Genomic DNA, 24,631 nt, shown 5'->3' on the forward strand with positions numbered 1-24,631 from the left:
ACTGGCCATTTGGTTTAGAGGATTGGCTTTTGTGTTTTAGCATTTGAGAATGTAACAGCTATGAAAACATTCTGTAAACCAGGACGTTATCGTCTTGTCTCCTGTTAGGAGGTGTTCACACGAGGAGGTTTTTATTTACAGAAAACACTTGACCTGGGTGTTTTTTTAAACGATAGAAAGCCGACAGGGCTTTTTTATTCCCCCAAAACATCACCGAACGTTAATTTCAATTCCCATGACAACTGCCGTTCTAGAGCACAAGTACCGTTACGTGATTGCTACTGGTTAGCTTATTAGCTTGCCAGGTGAGCGGATGAAAACGGAGAATTAATTTTTACAATTATGGCCCAAAATCCCACCAATCGACCTCCAGATGGTCTCCTTATGGTAAATGTTGTGGTATAACTTGTTGGTCATGTCGTATAGCTCTACATGTTCACTCACAAGAACAACTAGCTGTTCGGCTGGCATCTTTTTACTTTGTTTTGGTCGCCATTTTTTTTTTCTGAAAAATAAAGTTTCACTATGACGCAAACTCTCATTCATTGGTCAGCTGTCAAAAAAACACTTGACGCGGGGTGTTTTTTCTTGGAGAGTAGAAATTTCTCAACTTGAAAACCACCCGGGGTAGGTGGAAAAAAACGCCGGTGGCGGTGGTTTAAAAAGCGCCCAGTACCTTTTTAAAGAAAACCTCTCTGTATCATAGGAATATAATGTAAAACATCCACCCGCAACCGGTGAAAAAATCATCCTCGTGTGAACACGCCCTTAGGCTACTCCTTACTTGATTTGTTTATACCGTTACAGTTACCGGTTTCCTCTGTGTAACGTTATCAACAGCTAAAGACAATCTAACCTAACGTCAACGTAAATGTAACACTGTATTTAGCTAACGACAACCAAACTTGCTCCAGGCTAGGTTTAACCTCGGGTAGGCTGCAAGGCCAACAGGGCTTGGGCTTTTAGCCATCTCGACAGAGCAACCTACACGACACCGATCTTCACCCAGCATTTTAAGTGAAGTCAAACCTGATAGACATTTCAAGGTTCAAGCCTTCTTCTCACAGTCTATTCTAGCACAAACTGCATTGCTATCATTTTCACGTTTGTTTGTTAGCAAGCTAGTCGTTTCAGCTATAGAGATTGAGAACGTGACGTAAAACGCAACGCATTTTGGGAATAGGTGGCCCAAAATTAAGTTGTTTTACTGACGTGCGGGAACAACGAAGTGCAGTTGTCGAAATGGCGTTTACCTGCTGTGTTATAAAATTCAATAGAGTAACATGAAGCTTATCTTTTATAGTTTTCCAGCGTGGAAAAATAATAGTATACGTCATGTTTCAGAGGTGACAAAAAGGCGAGGAATGGCTTGGATAGCAGCACTAAGGAAGCGCGAGATTATAACTGTTTTTCACACAATTTTTTCACGCTTAGTTTTCATTATTATCATGCCAGATCATAGACCCAGACCCACTAGTTTACATGGGCTGGCATCAGGCGAGCCAAACGTACCCATAGTTCTTTGTGTTTTGATGACTTTGGTCACATGTCTTAGCGATCTCTATAGGGACTTGCCAGCCAGGCAATCATTAAAGCTTTCGGTATCATTCACACATTAAAAACCTTTGTTAACAGCTTATTGTACATTCCTATTAGGACAATCACACACCTGGATACACTTCGAAGAACATACTAGCTCATCCTGTAATATAGCCTACATAAAATATCCTACTGTAAGCTAACGTTACATTTGCTAGATATCCTACCTGTTGCTGCATCATCATTGATTGGCGTTGTTTGAGATTGTATTCCGTATTCCAATGGTGTCTAAGTCTATAGCCTATGGCCTACTTTTAACCTGCATTAGTGTAGATCTTAAGGCTATAAGCTATCCTACCAGTCGTCTCACTGTAGGCTACTAAAGTGTCAGCTCTTGCAACTCGTTTGAAGTTGGCAACTTCATTTCAGTCTTTTAAATTCTAATAAATGAAGAGTTATTTTCCATAATAGCATATCCACAATTTTGATGCATTTTCATAAATCACTTTTTAAATGTGACTTTCCAAGTAATTTCAGTGGGATTGTAATTGGGTTATTGTTATTTATCTATTCTTCTGTGTAGCCTAGTTGTCTTTTTAACTATAGGCCTAATACAATGTTTTACAGTCAGCAACCTTTTTGCATTTACATGCAATGGTAATTCCTTCCATGGAATTACATTTTCTAGTTCTATTACGTTAACGACAAAACTCTGCTGTATGTGTGTGTGTGTGTGTGTGTGTGTGTGTGTGTGTGTGTGTGTGTGTGTGTGTGTGTGTGTGTGCTTGGAGAGCTTCCTTCGCGAGCTCTCCCGCGGCCGCGACTGCTAGCTCGCAGGCAGCCGCGTGCTTTAAACGAGTGGCTGCTCTGCCCAGTGGCAGTGAATGCTAGTCAGTGGTTAGTTGAGCTCGGACAAAAGAGTAGCTTCAAGAACTACAAGCGAGCATCACAGATTTGTCAGATAATCCTGTCGATCCTCTGCCATTTTCCGTTCTGTAGCCTATTTAATTATTGACGCCTTGACTGGCGCGATATACTGTATGACGCAAAATGAAAGTAAATAAAACAGACAGCGAACGCGCAACTTCTGTTTCAGTGATAGGCTGAAATGTGTGATAGAGCCAGAATTAAACATTGTATCCATAAGTGAGGCGGAAAACTATCCTGCTGAGAGTCACGTGAAAGGGTGAAATGGCCAGACTTCATGGAGGGCATAGTGGATGAAGAATAGACACATGAATTTAGTTTATTTGATTACTTTGCCTCACATGTTCAGTTTTTTTCATCATTATTATTGAACAAGCATGAATGAGATACACGTAAATTAAATTGAAGGTATTAAAAAATACTGCAGGTATTAAAATGGTTAGTTTAATAAATGACTGGAACGTTTAAAAAAAAATGGTCTTTGTTAAATCTTTTCAAAATATAGTGTTTAGTGTATAATGACATGAAAACAAGCAAGAGTTAAAGTTAGTATATCATTGGTACTAAAAAATTGCTTTAAAATGTGTTTCTTAATTTTGGCTGGTAAAAAATCTGCTTGGCCGGCAACTTTTTCCAGTTACCAGCCACATTGGCTGGTAAGCCAAAAAGTACATTTTGACCCCTGGATGCCTAGATCGCCTTTCTGCACGAAGTTTGTCGGTCCATATTCTGTGGTGCGTCAGGTGACAGAACGTAACTATCTGGTGGCAACGCCAGACAGAACAAGAGCAGTTCAATTATTTAACTATTGAAAAGGAGGCCCTGGCCTTGGTGTCGGCGTTGCAGCATTTTGACGTGTATGTGGAAAGTGGTGCCCAGCCGGTGGTTGTGTACTCGGATCACAATCCCCTTACATTTTTGCACACACTCCAGAACCCCAACCAGCAACTGATGCGCTGGGCATTGTATTTGCAGCCTTATAATATAGATATTCGTCACATTCGCGGTAAGGATAATGTCATGGCTGATGCCCTGTCCCGTGCCTTGGATGGAGATAACTAAATGATTGCCATGTCTTGGTCTGTCTCATCTGTCTTTGTGTTTCTCCTGTCCAGTTTATCCTTAGATCTGCTTTTTCCAGGCGCCGGAGATTCCTGGTTGTGCTGAGACTGGGAGGTTTGGGGAAGTCTAGTGGGCGGTGGGCTGATAAAGACTGGTGGTGGATGGGTTGCTTAAGTCTGGTTGGGTTATGGGTGTTGGTGGTGGTTGGTTTCTATTGTTGTCAATGCCCAAATGTTTTTAAATATTTTTAAATATTTTATAGCTTAAAATGGTTTGAATATGTTTACTCTTGGTGCAGACTTCCCACCAAGGTGGATCGTCTGTTTGAAGAGGGGGGGTGTCATGACCCTGTCACTGTCAAACCTGCACCCCACCCATTCTTCTATTATTCTTCTATTTGTTTCATTGTTCCAGCCGAGTCGGTAGACGTGCCAGTGCGCAGTCTGCACACAGGTGTGCGAGATTTTGGCCTGATGTGGGCCAGTGTGTAAAATGGCCACTTCCCAAGATGCGGGGGGACTCCCTCTCCTCTCGACCGTCGTCGTTCTATTATGTTATAGTTTGATTCTGTTGATACATTGTACTCATACCCCAAGACACTTATGCACTACATTTTACTTTCTATAGCTTCATCATACTGACTTTCTATTATTACTTAATAAATATCATTTAATGTTACTTTTGCGTGGAACCTTTATGTTACCCATGCTTGAGCCAGCGTGTGTGACAATCCGTTGGCTTGAATGGTAAAGAAATATATGGGTTGCAACTTTATGAGCATAGAAAATTGTGGGTCCCAAAGCCAGACCAGTTCAGAACAACTGCTTTAAGGTGCTTTGTGCAACCAACCCCTGTTAGCAAACTACTGTATACAGAAAAAAAAGAATAGAATAGAATAGAATAGAATATATACTTTCTTGATCCCGTGAGGGAAATTCAGTTCTCTGCATTTAACCCAATTTAACCGAATTAGTGAACACACAGCACACAGTGAACACACAGTGAGGTGAATCACACAACCCAGAGCAGTGAGCTGCCTGCCCAACCAGCGGCGCTCGGGGAGCAGTGAGGGGTTAGGTGCCTTGCTCAAGGGCACTTCAGCCATGGTGGATTGGTCGGGGATCGAACCGGCAACCCTCCGGTTACAAGCCCGATGCGCTAACCAGTACACCACGGCTGCCCCGAGTGATTAAAGTCTTATACTCACTGATACTTTGACCACAGAAGACTCATGTAATCCCGGACTCTTTTTTGAAGAGAAATACTGAGATTTTGGTGTTCCATAAAGAGAGTCACTGATGCCAGGAGATTCTGAAATGCCACCCTGTGAAAGTAACAACGAAAGTATTATTATTATTATTATTATTATTACTACAATGAAGTCAACTGGCTTTGTCTACAAATATTTAACCTTACCATTGCCAAAAATGACACTCATTGGCAAAAGTGTATTTTAAAATGTTACAACAAAAACACCTGCATAAACATGAAATAACTTCCTTATCACAACACTTACTATAACGTAACTACACATCACTAGTCAAAGTATTGCTATCAGTTACTGATAATAAGCGTTGCTCATTGACAATGTTTTAATGCACAACATATTTTGGCTTTATTTGTAATAATGACAATATTCCAACTGCACATGAAAAACCCCTTATTCTAGCTGCAATAACCTGATTAATCTACAGTATGGCTGGCTATCATAATGTTTTTTGTCTTTATTCAGACAGAACAGTGAAGAGTGACAGGAAGCAAGTGGAGGAGAGAGATGGGTTGGGGTGACACTGACCGTGAGAAAACTGAAACTGAGTTCTTATAAGCACCACTATGGGCATTCCATCACTTACCGAGATGCATTTTTGCTGGATAATGTTGCATAAATCTGACTGACAAGATAGTTGAAGATAAATAATCCAGTTAAGCCAACCAGTGCTGCCACTATCCTCTCAGTCATATTGTTGGGCAGAATATCACCAAATCCTAAAATTGAATAATCAATATAAAATGTGTTATGACAAGAATGAAAAGATGGGGAAACTGTTTGGAGAATTAAATGTTAGCCATTAACACACAATTTATTCACCAATTTTTCATCATCATTGAACACATCATTATTCTTGTTCTTTAGATGCTCCCAACTGAAAAATGAAATAAATTTAAAAAAATAAATAAAAAAAAGGCAAAAACCTTCCCGTTTTAATTTACTGCATAGGGGAGTCATGACTGAAAAATTGTATATTACAATTCACCTTTGGCTAAGCCCCGCCCCCCTTAGTTATTGTTGCGAAGTCCGTCAGTCTAACCGGAGCTCAGACTGTCTCAACGGTTCAGTGGAGGCCGTTTGCCCGTCTGTAAAAGTTACAATCCATGAGGCTTTTTTACAGAGCCACGGAACTGTATTTCATTTAGAATCTGTTGAACAACACCAGTATGACATGGAGACACATGAATACAAATTAATATCTAGGTTTGTTGCGTGACAAACTTAAGACGGGGCGAATGGGACTCACTGATTTTAATAGCTAGCTGTGCTAGATAGACTTGCCTGCATATTACAAGGACACCGGGTTATGTCATGTAAGGAACTGGTACTGCAAATAAACGGAAACATAGTCTACATTGCAAAATTACTTCAACTTTATTAATGTATGGTGAATAAATGTTACACTACTGTGCAGTGTGCACAGACCCAAGCTTTTCTGAGGCGAGCATGTTAGCAGCGGTTAGCAGCGGTTAGCTAACTATGCTAACGTTAGTTATCTACGAGTCTTCTCTAAATGACAATGGTATTATACACGATGCTGACAGTGCTGAAAACATCCTTGTTTATCTTACTTATATCCTTTTTTATCTTACTTACATTAAGTTGACTGTGTGGCTAATGCTGCATTCCAGACCTCATCCAAACGAGTGGGAGGTGGGACCTACCCTACCTGAAAGGTTCTACCTCCCACTTCAAAGCGTTCCAAGCATTTTGGAGTGGGAGGTTTAGAAAACATGGGTGACCGCCGTAACTGTGTGTTCACACCGCCGGCGACTTGAGCTTCCAAAATCGCTCAGGACGCCCTGTAAAGGACGCTGTGGGAAGCTGGGATCAGCTTGGATTCTTTGGCCGCTCTGACGCAGTAGCATTCTATGTTCGTTGCTGGTCGTTTGGTCGCTGAACCGCGTCATAGCTCATTACCATAAAGTTAAACCATTTTCAACTTTCTCTAGTCGCTCAAGACGCCCAAAACGCGACGCCGACGGATTGGTCTTTCGTAGTTGGAGGTAGGATAAATCCCACATCCCACTAGTTTAAATGCTGTCTGGAATGCACCATTAATCCACAGATGTGGTGGAGCCGTTTCATTACGGTTTGCTACGGAGTAAACCTTTGCTTAATATAGGGGAGAGACTTTAATCTAATTTAATATAATTACAAAAAAAGTATAATCAAGATTGAAAGCCATCATTCTGTGTATCGGTGTTGCGTTAATCCCACACATTTCGTTTTGCTGTCCTTTTTCAATTTACATCACTATATAATCTTATAAAACCGGGGAAAAATCACGGCTCCCAATGCATTTCTATACAGGCATGCAAACTGGTCAGGGGTGAAAAAGGTGAGACTCTTCTCCGACCCCCCCCGCGAAAAAAAAAAAATCTTCCAAAGTGTGAGGGACTCGCTTTCTTTTCTGATGATTTCATAGGCCTAATGGACACAGGGACACTTCACCGATTAGCATTAAGCTTTGTATCTTTAGAAAACTAGTCATGTTTTTGAATGGTCATGCATTATTCCCTCATTTTGCCTTGAGATGGGAGAAATACTGATTTCAATGTTGGACTTCCTGCTTTCAATGATGTAAAAATCATCATTTTACATCATTGAAAGCAGGAAGTCCTATTCATGGGTTTCACTGAAATCCATATTTCTCCCATCTCAAGGCAAAATGAGGGAATGATGCAAGACCATTCAAAAACATGACTGGTTTTCTAAAGATACAAAGCTGCTAATCGGTGAAGTGTCCCTTTAAACTATAAGTCTGAATATTTGTTGGACCAAACCAGGTAATCAATAAACTTGCTTGAGACACACTATTTCAAACTAGGCCTAATATTATTATATAAAATAGGGTAGATAGGCTTTATTTTTTCAAATTGTTTTTAAATGTTTTAATATGCAGCCTAGGCTACTTGTGGTTTATATTGTGCTAGTGTGTTTAACCAACCAATAAAGTTATGTGAACTGTCTTCATATTACATGTTAAACTGTAGGCTACCTAGCACAGACTAGGCTACTGATCAGGGTCCTGTAACTCGACAATCAAATGTAAATTTACGTTACGCATGGCTTACGAACTCGTAATGATCCGGGTGTAACTGAAACTTGTCGCAAGTCACACACTCAAACGGTTACGTGCGTTACGTGTGGTCTGAAGCAGTCGCAACTTTTTTTGGCTACGTTACTATAGCGAATCATTTGAGTTGCAGATCTTTTGCGTAGGCTTTGCGTAAGGTCTATGCGCAGTGTGCTTCGAGTAACAGGGCCCACGTTTCTTAAAGACAGCATTAGCATGTCAATCAACTACGTCTCCGGACAAAACAAACCAGACCAGTTTATGAGCATTTAATTAAACTGTCACATTAGCCTTTGATATAGGCTACTGATAAAGTCTGCCTATTTGCTTCACCTTTTGCCGATCTAGATGGTTCAAACTGCACGTATTCTTCATCAAAATAACTCGTTATGTCTACATTTTTGTCTAATTTCGCTGACTTTCATAACATTAGAAGAAAACAACCTATGCCCGTTGCTTCACTCAGCGTCTTTCTCTAATAGAAGTTGAAAGTTTCAACTAGCCCACCTGTGAAATCCCTCGGCATCTCTCCTCCATCTGTCCAGAATCACTATTCCACCTGAGACGCATCTATCTGCGCTCACAACAGGGCGTGCGCGTTCTGTTCGTTGCGTCTTTGTCAACAATTAGCTTCCACTAATGTTTATTAAACGCATAAGGGCTACATTCACGCATCCCTTGCTGATCAGACAAGTTTTAAATGCGGCTCTGGAAACACCTCAAGATGCGTTAGCGTCTGCGCATGATTTTTAAACTCAGTTGTAAATTCAATTCACCTTGACCACCCCCCCCCCCCCCCCCTAAATATTTTCTCTTCGGATCTGCACGAATCATGTAAGTCACCTATTTTTGATTCAAAACGGCGAATTTCGCCGAAAGGTGAGGAGTTTGCATGCCTGTCTATAAAACCATAACGTGAAACCAAAGATCCTTCATTACTATCTCCGCTTTAACCCTCTCTGGTGAAACTGTCGGACCCTATCTTCATGTGCGGAGCTACTGCACTGCCATTGGCTCATCCGCGTTCGATAGGCAAGACTTAGCCAAAGGTGAATTGTCAAACTTTTGAAACAAAGTAATCTGGGTGATACGTGAACAAAAGTATTCAATGATGTTGTGAGAAAGATTACAATGAAACCACAGCTCCTAAGAAGATGCAAAATGACATTACAAGGTGTTGTGTAACCTTCAATTTGAAAAGATACATGAATGTTTTGCATATAACACTAGTGCAAAAGAAGTTGATGTGTTGCACAAGCCACATAATCTGTAACATCAGTATAAAAAGTATTGCAGTTCATCTTAAGCCTAGTTGTCTGCATGTGTGTGTGTGTGTGTGTGTGTGTGTGTGTGTGTGTGTGTGTGTGTGTGTGTGTGTGTGTGTGTGTGTGTGTCCACACATGCAAACTGATCAGGGGTGAAAAAGGTGCACAAAGAGGAAAACGGCCTTTCAATTACACGACGACACCGAGTAAATAAAAAAAATTGTTGAGACCAGTCCGACTCCACAGACTACTGATCAGGCCACTGAAAAAAAACTGTAGAAAACTGTAAAAATTTTACAAAAGACTTGTCTACTCTAGCCTGTAAGTATTTGTCTCAAGTAAGTTTATTTAATATCTGATTTGTTCCAACCAAGGGGGCAGGCATATTCCCGGAAGTAGAAACACGAAATGAGCTGGTGATCAACACTCTGCTAACTCCCTTGGACGGCCATAGATTTCAGATTTTTTTGCGATCCCATAACTTCATGTAACATGTGCCCTTTGTCTCCCTTATAGCTTCTGTGTATTCTATATAGGGTATCGAAGGCAAAATTAATTCACTTCTTCCCCGTATATTACGTTGGTTTCCCGTAAAGACGCATTTTAGCATGTCGGTTGTAGGGAAGCTAACGTTCGAGGGGAGATTCCCCGTAATGTTTGGATAAGAAGCTGAGTGAGCCTGCACGAAAACCATGACGGAAAGTCATTCGCAAGATCAGTGAAAATGCGTGTAGCCTACGGTAGCCTACTGTTTGATAGGGTAAATCATTACCTAGAGGCAAGTAAACATAATAATAATATTAAAAACGAACGTTAACAATTTCAGAGGTTTTCGATCTATCAGACGAGTTACAGCAGGCTAAAGTCACGAAGTGAGTACGAGTCTGCGCAGTACGACGGAAAGTAAACGGAATTTTGTTTCAGCCCCCTTCCATTGAGAACAACAGAGTCTGTTTGTCCATTTATTTTAGGTCTATGGTTCCAACAAATGTGCATATCTTATCATGCTTACTCTAATAGGCTACTAGGCTATGCTAATGAGCGTCCATAAGGCCTATGACATGACAATGTTCTTTTTTAAAGCCCTGAGCCATGTCCAAATCAAAAACTTGTGTTGATTGCATACACCCAAATTATTTTATGTGAAGAGTACATATTCCTTTACTGTATATGTAATTCATATGATATTCTTTACTTAAAGGGATATTCCGCCATTTTTGGAAATACGCTCATTTTCCACCTCCCCTCGAGCAAAACAATCGATATTTACCTTGTTCCCGTTCATCCAGCCATTCTGTGAGTCTGGCGATACAACTTTTAGCTTCAGCCTAGCATAGATCATTGAATCGGATTAGACCATTAGCTTCTCGCCTGCTAGCTTCATGTTTAAAAGTGACTAAGATTTCTGGTAATTTTCCCATTTAAAACGTGTCTCCTCTCAAGTTAGAAAGTGCAATAAGACCAACTGAAAATGAAACCTGGCGTTTTTCTAGGCTGATTTGACATGGAACTACACTCTCATCTGGCGTAATAATCAAGGCAACTTGCATGATAACTTCAAAGTCACCCGCGATAGAAACTGATTTGACTAGGCTACTTTATTGTATAGTAGTAGCATGGTTTGTGTTATAGTAATAGTTTACTATTGTTGGTTAACATGTGACTGTTTTCGTGTTCGTTTGTTATGTGGGTGAAATGACACCCACTTCATCTCTGTTTGGATCCTAATGAATGCATTGGGCTAGCTAAGTGCTATCAAAGTTGTACCGCGCGCTAGAGCCAGTGAGTGCACGCATTGAAACGTGAGAGGTATGTATCAACTCGTCTTAGTTAAGGGAATAACATAGTTTAATATGAAAAAACGGTGAAGTGTTCCTTTAAGGGGGGAATTCTCCCATGCGCATAAGGGTGTATAAGGATGCATCAGTCCAAAAAAAACGAACTAAACTAAAACTAACTACTATCTAACTATTTCGCGACATTCCCTTATCCATGAGGCTACACTGCTAAATAGTGAAAACCCAGTTATAATCACCCACTTTGAGTATTAAAGCTTACCGATTGTGCGTCTTCAGTTTTAACTTACTAGCATACTTCGTTCAAATCTGTCCGTTTCTTTCCAACGTCACCGAAGTCATCCATACATTTGCACAGACGTCTGCACTATTATGGAGCAGCATAGTTTATTCTCTCGTCTTTTGATTAGTTTGTAATGGAGATTGAACTCGTTATGCCAGTCTCTCTACTGTGTTCGAAGCTGCAGATCTCAGTCTACAGCAGTGGTTCTCAAACTGTGGTACGGGTACCACTAGTGGTACACGGGCTCTCTGCTGTGGTACCCTGGGAGTCACCAAGACTAATGAGGACAAAATAATCACATCAAATGATATACAAATACATAATGAAAAATCTTTACATTTAAACTGTTTTTTATCTTTCTTGGAAAAAGAAAACAATGCAAAACAGTATGCCATGTGAAATATGTAAATTGGCCTACGCTACTGTATTTTAATGCTCGTCATAATGGTGGTACTTGGAGAGTCAATTGTTCTCTGTGGTGTGGTGGTACTTATTGTTAAAAGTTTGAGAACCACTGGTCTACAGAATCCCATAGATAAATTGATATTATTCGAGGCAGCTGCCAGCAAAACCTTTTTGTCAACCGTGAGTTTTTGAATTATGAATCTACACACCTCAAGCACGTCTTGACTCCTTATAAACAAGCGTACAAGGATACAAGGAGGATACAAGGAGGATTTGTCACATGCGTATCATTACTAAGTAAAGAATGCAGTGAAATTTGTCAGTTCCTTCAAAGTAACTCCACGTCAAAGTAAAAGTGAAATTTCGTGAAGTATTTTTTTTGATAAGCTATGTGATGACACACCATTTTACTCTAGGCTGTTTTTTATTCACTTCACCTTGTTTACATTTTCAAAATCAAAGACTGGTTGGTGTTCTTTCTGGATTTAAATGGCACCCAGAAGGTCAATAGCCAGGTTTCCATCCAAGGCCTTTTTTGCAAGAATATATTTTAGCGCTTTTATTTTTTACCGACATAGCTGATGTAAACGCTAATTATCGATAGAATTTTGCAAATGTCGACAGAATATTTTTCCGTTTAACTTTAGCGCATTAACACCATATCGATTCTTCAAATGTCGCAAAAATTAGATTGGAAACACTTTTTGACGGGGAAAAAAGGCTTTATCGCACATTCATGTATCCCATGATGCATTATCATCACGTTGAAATAACACAAATATCGCGAGCGGTTCGCATGGACAGATGAGAAGACCCGCCGGTATTTCCTCAATTTAATTGAGGAAAATGATATCACAGCTATTTTTGATGGAAAACGGCAAAGGAATGCTACAACATTTGTGACACTGAAATTACTGTTAGCTGGCAAATTTAAAAAACTGTCTGACTAATCTCTCCACTTTTGTTTGTTTGTGGAAGGGGGTGGAAGGTAACCTGACTTTCGCCAGATCCTGTAGTTCGCTGTCTGCTTCGGAGCTCAGTGAAACGCCTCTGGTGGAGCATGGCGGAACTACAAGGGTCTGGCGAGAGTCAGGCTAGGTGGAAGGGGGTGTCACGTGGAAAGCAAAAGGTAGATAATTTGCGACATAAACGGCTCAAAGGCAGATTTTTTTTGCAATACACCAAAACGTATGCGACAGTTCGTTTTAAAGTCCACGTTCCACGTTTTCATATCAACCTAAATTAAGGAGGTGGTAGATCAGTCTGGTTCTTTTTTTAAATAAATCATTATCAATTAATATCAATTAATTCATTTATTATATGGCCCCTCATGAATGGCATTCCACAAAACTTACAGTGGGTCCCATGTGGAATTGTGTATGTATAATGTATTTTACCCCAGTGAAGCTGCAATGACCCACACGACCACCAGGTGACACTTGTGAGCAGGGTTAGGAACATTGGTATTTAATCAAACAATCCAAAACAATCCAGACAGTGCGAGGCTACTTGCGCTGCTAGTCTGAATAAAGTTCATGTTCATATATAGCCTGATGCGGAATTCATTAAAATGAATGCAAATTATGACCTCTATGACTTCTGCTGACATTGACACCCACGTGTGTAATAAGATATTACTTTCGTGAACCAAATATAAGTCTCCTACAAGATTTATTCTGTTAAAAAGAATACCGTTCAAGTATCGCTACACACCTTATGTCTTTTCTCTTATTTGGGCCACAGATTACTAGACCAGAAGGTATTCCGAGACAGCCAGAAACACACCTGACATTAAATAATGCCCCACGCATTATTAGCCATAGGAGCATTTGTTTCAGTAGCCTACACATATTAATACTTTGCACCTTAGGCTATGACGCACTGTATATGATGAGCCCAAATAAGAATAAGAATAAGACCGGAGAACACCACCCCGTCCAATTGATCTTTATTCCGATTCTAATTGGATTAAAAGTGTCCATGTAAACCCACCTACAGTGATTCTCACAGCGTCTCTGAATTCACCAATAACTTTTCACCTGAACATACAGTATATTGCATGGCATCATTGTAATCCTTGACGGTCAAAACATATGGGTACACATCACCTTTTCTTCATTATCATGTTTGGTCCAGGAGATATGATGCAAAATGCATAATTTATGTATGGTGCAGTGTACAAATGGTCGCCATGGCAACCCAATACATTTACGATGTCATAGTTATAATCCTTGACATCAAACCATAGGAAATTTAGCATATACCATCAAGACTAAAGTGTTTTTTTTTTACCTTCTAGGTACGGCTACAATAAATGTGTATGTATAAAAGTCAGATACATATACTTACCAATGTTTGTCATTGTTGTAGCTGCCCAATACACAGTAATCATGTAATGATAAAAATTTGACTGAGCTTCTTTCAGACCAATTTTCCATGCCCATGAATTCTCATCACACCTGGTAAGAAAAATAAAGGAGAAGCATGTATCAGCAAGACCAGAATGAATGGGTGTTGTACAGTTTTCTGAAACAGAGTAATAGATACAATTCTAGGCTCAGTCACTGTTGCTAATACTTTTGTGCCTGTGTGTGTGTTGCAGAATGTCAAAGGCTTTGTTGATGATAGATCCCTGATAGTTTTTTTAATCATAACTTTCCGATCATGCTCCATAATAATCCAGAGCCTATAAAGACTCAAATGTATTCTTTTGGGTGTGTAATAAACCTACTAAAATAGCAAAAGACTCGTCATCGGCCCTTTTCCTAAAATTGGTGTGTGTAGCAGCTATTCCCGTAGAAACTCACACGCACGTTGAGCGTGCAATGTTTTGCTTGTGTTGAGCTGTTACAGTTAAAGGGATAATCCGGAGTGAAATGCACTTTAGATCAATTTTTCGGACTATTGGGAGTACATACGTTGAGTTGACACCAAAATCATGTCATTCGGATGTATTTTGAGAAAGTTCGAGCTCACCGTTTTTAGCCAAAACTCGTTAGCCTGGAGGTGACTCGGGCATGTCATTTCGCCGCTACAAAACGCTATTTGTATACCTCTTCTACTGTTCCAAACAACACTACACTTACGTGGTAGTGAGTAGAGGGTCCCCAAAGCCAAACCGAAGTATCCCCACGTCTTTATGTGGTCGGATAGAGAGTCCAGAATGAATTTAATCGAGTCAGTACCTTTCCGGAAATGTCGCTGTTGCAGCTAGCAACGTTTTCACAACACTTTACTAACATTTCCGGAAAGGTACGGACTCGATTAAATTCATTCTGGACTCTCTATCCGACCACATAAAGACGTGCGGATACTTCGGTTTGGCTTTAGGGAACCTCTACTCACTACCACGTAACTGTAGTGTTGTTTGGAACAGTAGAAGAGGTATAAAAATAGCGTTTTGTAGCGGCGAAAGGACACGCCCCGGTCACTTCCAGGCTAACGAGTTTTGGCTAAAAACGGTGAGCGCGAACTTTCTCAAAATACATCCGAATGACATGATTTTGGTGTCAACTCAACGTATGTACTCCCAATAGTCCGAAAAATTGATCTAAAGTGCATTTCACTCCGGATTATCCCTTTAACGTTAGGCTGCAATTTGAACAGTTGCGCTGCACAGTTAGCCTACAGTTTGGAGAGCTACAGTCAATGGTGTTGAAGTGATAAGTAGGCTAAGCAATAAATCAACTTTAAATTTGAATGATACTAAAAGTAGAGGAATTATTTGTGGACCTGGAAATTTTAACTTGGTGTTGATCACAAAGTTCACCAAACACTCCAAAAGCGCATTTCCAGGGAAGCCAGGCTTCTCAGGGAGTGAATGGGCAGTAGAATGTACCAGGACAAACTTATCTACTGCTCTGAATGTGGTTGTGGTTAGAACTCGTTGTGATTGGTGGCATATGTCGGGATTGGAGAGGCGAGTTTCAAATTCAGGGATGCGCTGAAGTTAGCAGGGGAAATCAAGAACCAAGGCAAGTTGCTGCTCAAATTCTCATATATTTGTGAGCAATACAGTCGGTTTCTATTTGTTGTACATATCCTACTGTAAATAAAACTGTAATGTGGAATTAGGTTCTATAGACTTGCTTTCGTTTCAGTTGTGTAGCCTATTTAGGCTACGTTGTAGCCAGATAGCTCGTTATGTAATGCCTGGCTACATTATGCCTGGCTACATTATGCTAATGTTTACATGATTTATTATTTATTTATTTTAAAGCCATATGATAAGTCTTCCCCACCAGGGGAGATTCAAAATAAAACAGCAAGGCAGATGAACGGAATAGCCACAGAGAAATAACTAGTATGCTACCAAATAGCCTATTTAAACTTTCCCCAAAGTGAACTGGTATAATGTACCAACCAAGCCAGGTGTCATGTCTCAGAGCTGTAGGTATACTGTTCTATTCTGGGATTTTGGGATCTTTTTTGCCCTTAACACTAGAAGCGCCAAGCGCCGGTCATTTGACCGCTGACGCGTATTCCTAGAAGCGCCGTGTGGGTTTGACCTAGATATACCTAGAACTGCCGGGCTGCGGTCATTTGACCGCAGCGATTACAAAAAAAAAAAAATCTTTTCACTCGATTAAATTCCAGGACCCTACGTTCACGACTTTTCCTAAATACGCGTGTTTTGTCACCCAGAATTTTTACATGATCAAAAGCACACCGGTACAAGCTAGTTCAGAGCTATTTTGCGCTCACTTGTGACAACACTATGTTGTCTCGCGTTCGGCCATTTTTGTCCAGGCTGCTATTCTCTTTTCTCACAGCAGATGTCGCAAGGATTTCCTGTCAGTCGGGCATGAGAATAATATTTTACCATAAAACATATCGTTTATATATGTGCAATATGTATTATATATGTGCTTTATTTTAATAACTATTTTTCATTTACATGGCATAGTCTATGGAGGCGATTTACAGTGGTAAAATGCGAGTTTGTTTTGAAAACGTTGCGACAGGCCTACATGTGTAAAACATATTTTCGTCGTAGCCTATTTATGTACGTAGGGCGCGTATGCCTACGTACATTCATAGTTGTATATCTTATCTTCTATTTGTAGGCTATCTTTTAAAGCTCAGACTATATCTATGCTAATGTATAAGCATTTTCTTACATATTTGCTGGACAGACTGAGTTACGTCAAGTCAAACACCTATCCTAACGCAATCTTTATATATTGTCAAGTGGCGCAGCGTTAGCACTCCTGTCTGCAACGCCGGAGACCCGTGTTCACATCCTGGCAGGAGCGAAATACAGAATCTTCGATTAAATTTACTGATCGTTTTTCAACGTCGATGAACAATTATTGTTTGTTAATGGTTTTTAATAACAACCTATCTGAAATAAACGGATGAATCACAATATGTTTAGGCCTACCATTAACGAAAAAACATTTCGCCAGCCAATCATTTTCTGCCGCCATCTGACAAACTTTGACTGAGCCAGTTAGACTTTTTGCATCTAAAAATAATTATATCATAGTGACACGCGAAAAAATAAACGATAGCTTAGAAACTAGGCCTGCATGAGATTTTCCCACTGGACACACCACATCAGTATTGTGCTCGTTGCTACGATACACAGGACTCACAGTGAGTTGGCGACCAATGAAAATGACATGGGGAAAAGAAGGAAACAAAGTAGAACTACTTCTAGCCTGATTTTGATCTCACCTTATATTAGGCCTACATACTTTCCTAATTCCTACGTTACTCAGACTTTTGTTAAATCGTCAGGGCCCGGTTGCACAAACACCAAAGATTGATGATATGAACCAAATATTCTGGAACAGATGGATTTACAGCATTGAGCGTGATATAGGCTATTAGGCTACTGCTGCGACTTCCACCGTTTCCTTTCCAGAGATTGCTGCGCGTTCACAACGCAATGAACGCATGCAGTCTACATTGAAGTGAAACGTGCAGAACGTTGTCCAAAACAATACAATAACATTGTGTGTTGAATACAATATACACATCTGTAGACATGAAGTGGCAACTAAAGCCATTATCAGTCATGAAAACTTTGGCGGCTGCATTAAGGTTTTGGCTGAGCCAGGTAGCCAGCCAACAACTTCATCAGCCAGCCGTTCTCAAATCAAATGGCTTCGGGGTCTATACATAACACTATCCATTGCAGCCTATTTGAAACCGATCATCCCCCCTCCCCCATACACTCGTCTAGGTCAGGCTACAGACATCACCGAGGCAATGGACAATTAACTGCCTCCCCACCCCCACCCCATCTATCTGTCCCTGCCTACTAGTCTGTAGGCTGACTGTGAAGGCAACTCGTGGAAGAATGCGCAATGTTTCATATGCGCGTTTCAGAATGTTCGAATTCGCCAGCGTGCGTGTAGTTATGTGAATAGAAAATAATAGAATATAGCCTTTTTTATTGATGCCTTGTTCAAAAGGACTTCCGTCATGAATAGGTTGGGAATCGAACCAATACCCCTTGGTTCCTGAAGCCGAAGCTCTAACCATTGAGCTACTACCTTGCTTACTTAACATGTGAAAATGTCTGTCTCAATGCTGAATCTCGAATTCACATAGAAGTTAGCTTAAATTGTAGAAACAGGCCTATAGCTTTTTTTCAGCAGACATCTCAAACATAGCCTACACATTCGCAAAACGGAGAATATCATTCACTCATTATTTTAAATTAGGCCTATGCTACTTCTCACGCCTATGCCTGCTCAGCATAGCTCTCTCTATCTCCCTCCCTCCGAGGTAGCTAGCCTAGACCCTATAAGATGCTTCTCCCTAAATGAATGAAAGTTGTTTTAGAAAGTGGCCACGGTAGCCTGTAAAATGCGGCATGAAATCCTGGCTACTGTGTAATTGAAACCAGACTGTTAGGCTCTTTGTTCCAGGTGACTAGGTCCGATCATTTTCGGCGGCGCGAACCTATTAAATTAATAGAAGTGAATTTGGGGAGTGAATTAGAACTAGCCACATTCACTTTTAGAGCATTTTAGTTGAAAGTCAAGTTTGCTTAAGGTTTGTTCAAGAACTCTTCCAACGTTTTTACCTCAAACAACACAAATCAACACAAATACATGAACAGATAACTCAAACGTGCTGTATGTCATAATGAAACAAACAACCACAGATTATCAACAACACGGTCTGACACGAATGACACATGGCTTAGTGCAAACTGAATTTATGACCAAACGATTTCATTCGTGCACGAAGCGCCATCTAGCGATCATTATGTGTAAGTAAAAGCCTCCCAGTCTAAGGACTCAGCGGTCATTTGACCGCCTCGCCGCGCTTTAAGTAGTTCACAACAGCACGGCGCTTCTAGTAGGTCGTCAAAGCGGTCAAATGACCGGGGCGCGGCGCTTCTAGGTATAAGTGGGTCAGAACGGCGCGGCGCTTCTAGTGTTAAAGAACAATATAGCACCCTAATCATATTTATCTAATAACTGACCATTTTTATCAGAGCTTCCCCTATTCCACAGAGCAGCAACCACCACTGAATAGTAGCCTACTTTTCATGCGTAGGCCTAAGTGTAATTTGAATTTGAGCCTACAGTTCTTTCATCAACCTATATTTGACATTAAAGAGGAACTATGCAGGATTGGCAATTTCATCTCTGGTTTCGGTTTCGTTTTTTGGTTTCGCTCGTTTTATGCTTGCATATTTCTCTGCAGAGCTTCCCCGACAGCTTTAGCGTGTATATTTATACATATATAGGCTATATATAAATATATAAATTGCAAGCGTGGTTCTTCTTGTTCCTTACGCGTCTCAGACTTCCAGATGTAAGGAGTGATCGTCTCCTGCAGAAACTGCAAGGTTGCAATAGCGGATAGGGACACTGGGGGCGGGAAGAAATATTACTGTTTTTGATGAAACTGGTCAGTCAAGCAAAACAACGATTTCTGAGCGATTTTATGACTATGAAAAAGTTGCATAGGGTCTCTTTAACATACAAAATAGATACTTAGCTTAGTCCTCAGGAGGGTTGCTGCTTGCTCTGTTAAGGTATTTCTGTCCCTCCCAGACTGTATTGACATTATATTACATGTGCCATTACATTTGACTGGCACTTTTTAGCCAAAGCAAATTTAAACATGGTAAACAGTTCTTAAAGCTTTTAAAAAACAATGCTCAACAATTCTAGAACTTGGTTTTCAAGATGGCGGCTTGAGGAGAGGTGGTGTTCTGTTGAGCTGGTGCGCCATTACGCTTATTACTTAATAATTACACCTAAAATCGCGGTCCGTCATGAGTTCTTATCATTCTTTAACATATAATGAGTATTAGTGCCTACTTTATGAGTCAAGCTGACAATGGGTGCGTTCGTAAATTCAATCTGACACTCTGAAAAATAGAATAACGCTCTGAAGTTCGAAAAAGATGAGCATTCTAACTCCCAGTGAATTTACGAACGATTATTTGTGTTTATGTTTACAATATGGACGCCACTACGGCACTTTTGAAACAGGGTTTATGTATTATTCAAAACTCAATTCCACTGATGCAAGAGCTTTCTTGACAGTGATGATGAAGAACAATGTGAGAGCAGTTATTTAACCCATTTACTCCTAAAATGCCTGCTAAAAACGCCTATAGAATCCTATGGAATTCTAGAATAAACAACCTTATTTCCTGAGGGTTTTTTGAAAAAATACTAAAATTTGTCAATGTTTACCAAAACCTTAATATCTAAGCATCTGTAGCACCTAGAAACATGAAATAAAAAGCATTGTAAAGGTAAGAATCACAGGTTTTATTCCACCATGCTCCATCATACCAACACATTTTTTAAAAATATTCTCAAAATATATTACCATAAATTAATGATATAAAATACAATAAATACAAATGTTAACAACAAATAAAAACATGCCAACATTGAATAAGGCACCTTGTTATGAGGGAGAGGTAAGGAGGGGTGGGGAGGGGTGGGAAAAGTCCTGAACAGGGAACAGTCTCTAGCATTATCCTCATACAGACGGACAGACACATTGACTGACTAACTAACTGCTTGACAGACAGACAGACAGAGACACTGACTGACTAGCTAACTAATTAACTGCTTGACAGAGACAGACAGACAGACAGACAGACAGACACACACACACACACACACACACACACTGACTGACTGACTAGCTAACTAACTAGCTGCTTGACAGAGACAGCGACACACACACACACTCACACTCACTCACTCACTCACTCACTCACTCACTCACTCACTCACACTCACACTCACACACACACACACGAGATTGGGGAACTACAGGAAAGGCCACTGAGTGCCACAACTCAGAGTGGGGCAGAAACAACAGCGCACATTTTGAGCAGAACAGAGGGTGGAAGTAGCTCAGGCCCAGAGACACAGCCTCCAAAAAATCATCTATGCCGAACAACATGGTGCATGAAGCACTCGCGATGAAGAGGGATGTTGCACTGCTTGCACCCCATCAGAGTTGACCCTGGACGCACATTGGTGCCGCTGTGCTTCAAAGAACACTCCCTGCAGGTCTTCCGCTTGTCGTTGAGCTGCACCAGATCATGTTCAGCCGAAGCTCCTGCTGGGCTGGTGGGGAGCACACAGGGAGCACTTCTTGCGGTGACTGGGACGATCAGCTCCTGGGTTAGATCTTCAAGCCAGTCCTTATAGCCGCCCCTCCTGTACGTCCACTCGGGTCCTCCAGCAGACCTAGCAGCAACAAAGGCATTGTACCCAGCCACACTGATGAAGTAGAAGAAGAGCCTCCTCCACCATTTTGTAGAACGATGACGGACCTGGTAGTAGCCCACCATCTGATCCAGCAGGTCGACCCCCTTCATGTGCTTCTGATAGTCAGCAAGGCATGCAGGCACCCTAACCTCCGTCTGCCGCTGACCATTAGCTTTCCTCCTCACTGACCCATGTGCAGTTGGGTCGTGGAAGTTGGATAGAACCATCACAGTCTTGGTGTCCTGCCAGACGCAGAAGGTCAGGTCATCCCGCTGTGCCACATTGAAGTGGTGTTTGTTCAGTTCAGCCTTCTTTGTGAGCTGCTTATTTTTAGGGAGGTCCTTCCTCCCAGCACGCACCGTTCCACACGCTTGCACCCCCCTGATCTTAAGATCCTCTAGCAACTGCACACTAGTGTAAAAGTTGTCCATGTAGACACACAAGTTTGACCCAAAATAAGGCTTAGCGAGGTCGGACACTACCCGGTAAGCCAAGCCTGTCTCAGTCTTACCAGCAATGGCCCCGGTGTATACCTGAAAATTGCTGACATAGCCGGTGTTGCTCTCCGCCATTACCCACACCTTAATTCCCCACTTGATTGGCTTCATTGGGAGGTACTGCCGGAAGGCCAGGCGTCCCTTGAATTTGACCATTGACTCGTCTACGCTTACAAAGCCATTGACCTCATAAAGCGCCTTGAACTGAACCAGGAGGAGGTCCATGAACCGCCGGATCTTCCAAAGTCGGTCAGCTTTATCCACGGCAGAGCTCAGGTTATTCTCTAGGTGGAGATATCTGAAAATGCACATGATAAAGAATTTAAGCTTCCATCATTGTATTTATTTACATGTATTGTGTTATTTATAGTATTTATAGTATATTATAGTATTTATATTTATTGTTATTTATTAATTATGCCATAATTGTATTACTATTTATTACACTATTTATTCATCATGCCATAAATGTATTGCTATTTATTATGATATGTATTAATTATGCCAATATTATTATCAGTATCAATCATCACCATTAGTAATTGCACCACTATCATTACTGGCCATTCTGTTTTCTATAGCCGTTTTCAGACAGGTTTTCTGCACATTTTGCATAATTGCAGCGTGATAGAGAGATTCAAAACTGTTCAGTGAGGACACTTTAAATACACGTCATAGGCTACGCCCCTCGATGATCACTGACAGCTAGGTGTTGACATTTTCCGCGACAGTATTCACATAACAGCTGTGGCGGCAACAGGCGAAATTAAACTAGCCTAGGCTACTAGCAGAAATACCTACAAGTTCCGGTAGAGAACACAAGCGATGAGAGCACAAATAAACATAATCGTTACCTCCAAATCATGTCAAAACGGTCCCTTGACATTGCCTTTGGGACGTTGGTTTGGTACAGCCATTTAGTCTGCCTCCAGTAGTCCCGGCGTGATGGCAGCTTCAAAACGCCAAAGGTGAGACACAGCCCGATGAACGTTTTCATTTCCGTTTTGGAGACTGGCGTCCACTTGGAGTTCGTGGGAGTCTGTCGCGCCTGCTCCGCGTAGCGATTGGTTTCCGTCACCAACAGGTCCCACAGCTCCTCCGTGAATATCTTCGAAAATACTTCCAGGGGGCTAGCATTTACAGGGATGTGTTGCTTTACGCCAGGTGTGCGAGAGAACCGCTTCATATTCCTTGGCTCGTAACTATCGGTTCGCCAGTCAACCTGGAACCCCCGAAAGTCATCCTCCTCCTCGTCGTCGTCAGTGTCCCACATATTCCACTCCTGTGCCCTATCTAACGGATCATTTTGCACAAACTCATCCTCGTCCACCCTCTCATGGCCAAATCCCTCACACTCTACCTCACAATCTACATCAATATCACTCCCCTCGCTATCAAAATCCTCCATATTCATCATTGCTAATTATCGCTAGTTATCGCTAGTTCTCGCTAGTTAGCTGTTTACCGCTAAAAACATAAACAAAACTGCACGTGTATGTTTGATTGATTGACGTGATTTTCAGCCAACCACAGTACATATTGGTTGCCAAGTGAGTATACAAGACCCACCCCATGTGTATTTGAACCAATGACAGTGAGTTATATGCCACACTTGTCATGAAAACGATGACGCGAAAAAATGTTGCGCTACGCAGCAACCAGCGGGAGATAGAATGTTGCGCTACGCAGCAACCAGCGGGAGATAGAATGTTGCGCTACGCAGCATACGGCGTGAATGGGTTAAACCGTCTACATAATCTTGATGAGCAACGCTTGTAATGTCAACTTGGAAACGTTCTTCTAGCACTAGCACTAAAATGCTACCCTGTTAACCAAAGATTCTAGAACAGAGCAAGATGGATCACTGGCCGGAGAATACGTTGGATTTTTTGAAGTACATTTTGACGCTCCATGGGCGCCATTTTGGTAAGCCGAAAAGTAATAAATCGTGCCTTTCACACGGCCAGATCATTACCGAGTAACAAAACAAAACAAAAAACAGCTGGCAACGGCAAAAACAGCTGTTGAAGTGGGTTTATATGATTGGAACTGTGTCAGAAATGTTGCTGAGCTTACCGAAATGGCGTCCTGTACCGTACTTCATTCTTTTGACGCAACTGATCCATCTTGCTCTGTTCTAGAATCTTTGCTGTTAACGTTACGTAGGTAACTAGATTCGTTACTAGCTGACTGATGTGACGTCACACTCTGCTACTCTGTCCTTTCAGCTGGAGTGCCCAGAGTACGCTCTGGGCGCTCCGAGAGTGTGACGCTCTGAATAAACGAACGATAATTCCATCCACACTCTGAATTTACGAACGGTTAAAAAAGTTTCAGACTGTGCTCGGAGCGCTCGGAGTGCAATTTACGAACGCACCCAATATGAATCGTAAAAGAACCACAGCTGCGAAAAACACAGAGAAGCTTAGCCAACAGGCCAGCGAGGCTGACACTGAGGATAACGCTAGCTCGCTAGCACCCGCACTCCGAGAAGTGGTGTCTGCACTAACATGTCCAAGATAATTGATGATAATTTAAGTCCACTATCACACCTACTTGAAAGCCATCATGAGGAGCTAGACACCCATGAGAAGCGAATTACCGAAACGGAGGGACGAATATGTGCTCTGGAGGATACTGTCGAACCAGTGGAAAGCAAGATGAGGGCATTAGAGAAACAGGTGCATGACCTAACCGAGCACATAGACGACCTGGAGAACAGAGGCAGGAGGAAGAACATACAGTGGGCGTTGGTTGACATTGGCCGCTTTCACGTGAGATTCTCATGAGAATCACAC

General features: G+C 41.3%; 1 protein-coding gene across 2 annotated transcripts in view; it reads right to left on the bottom strand.

Moving 5' to 3' along the window:
• The window catches only part of LOC134080352 (uncharacterized), a 257,953-nt gene that overhangs the window by 160,534 nt on the left and 72,788 nt on the right, over positions 1-24,631 (bottom strand). For both annotated transcript variants that reach the window (XM_062536752.1, XM_062536751.1), the window contains exons 18-20: positions 13,976-14,085; positions 5,382-5,514; positions 4,736-4,852 (exon numbers count right to left, since the gene is read on the bottom strand). In XM_062536752.1, coding sequence (XP_062392736.1) covers positions 4,736-4,852; positions 5,382-5,514; positions 13,976-14,085 — 360 coding nt within the window. The remainder of the gene's footprint in view (positions 1-4,735; positions 4,853-5,381; positions 5,515-13,975; positions 14,086-24,631) is intronic.

The sequence above is a fragment of the Sardina pilchardus genome, chromosome 5 (genome assembly GCF_963854185.1).
Source record: "Sardina pilchardus chromosome 5, fSarPil1.1, whole genome shotgun sequence".
NCBI lineage: Eukaryota > Metazoa > Chordata > Actinopteri > Clupeiformes > Clupeidae > Sardina > Sardina pilchardus.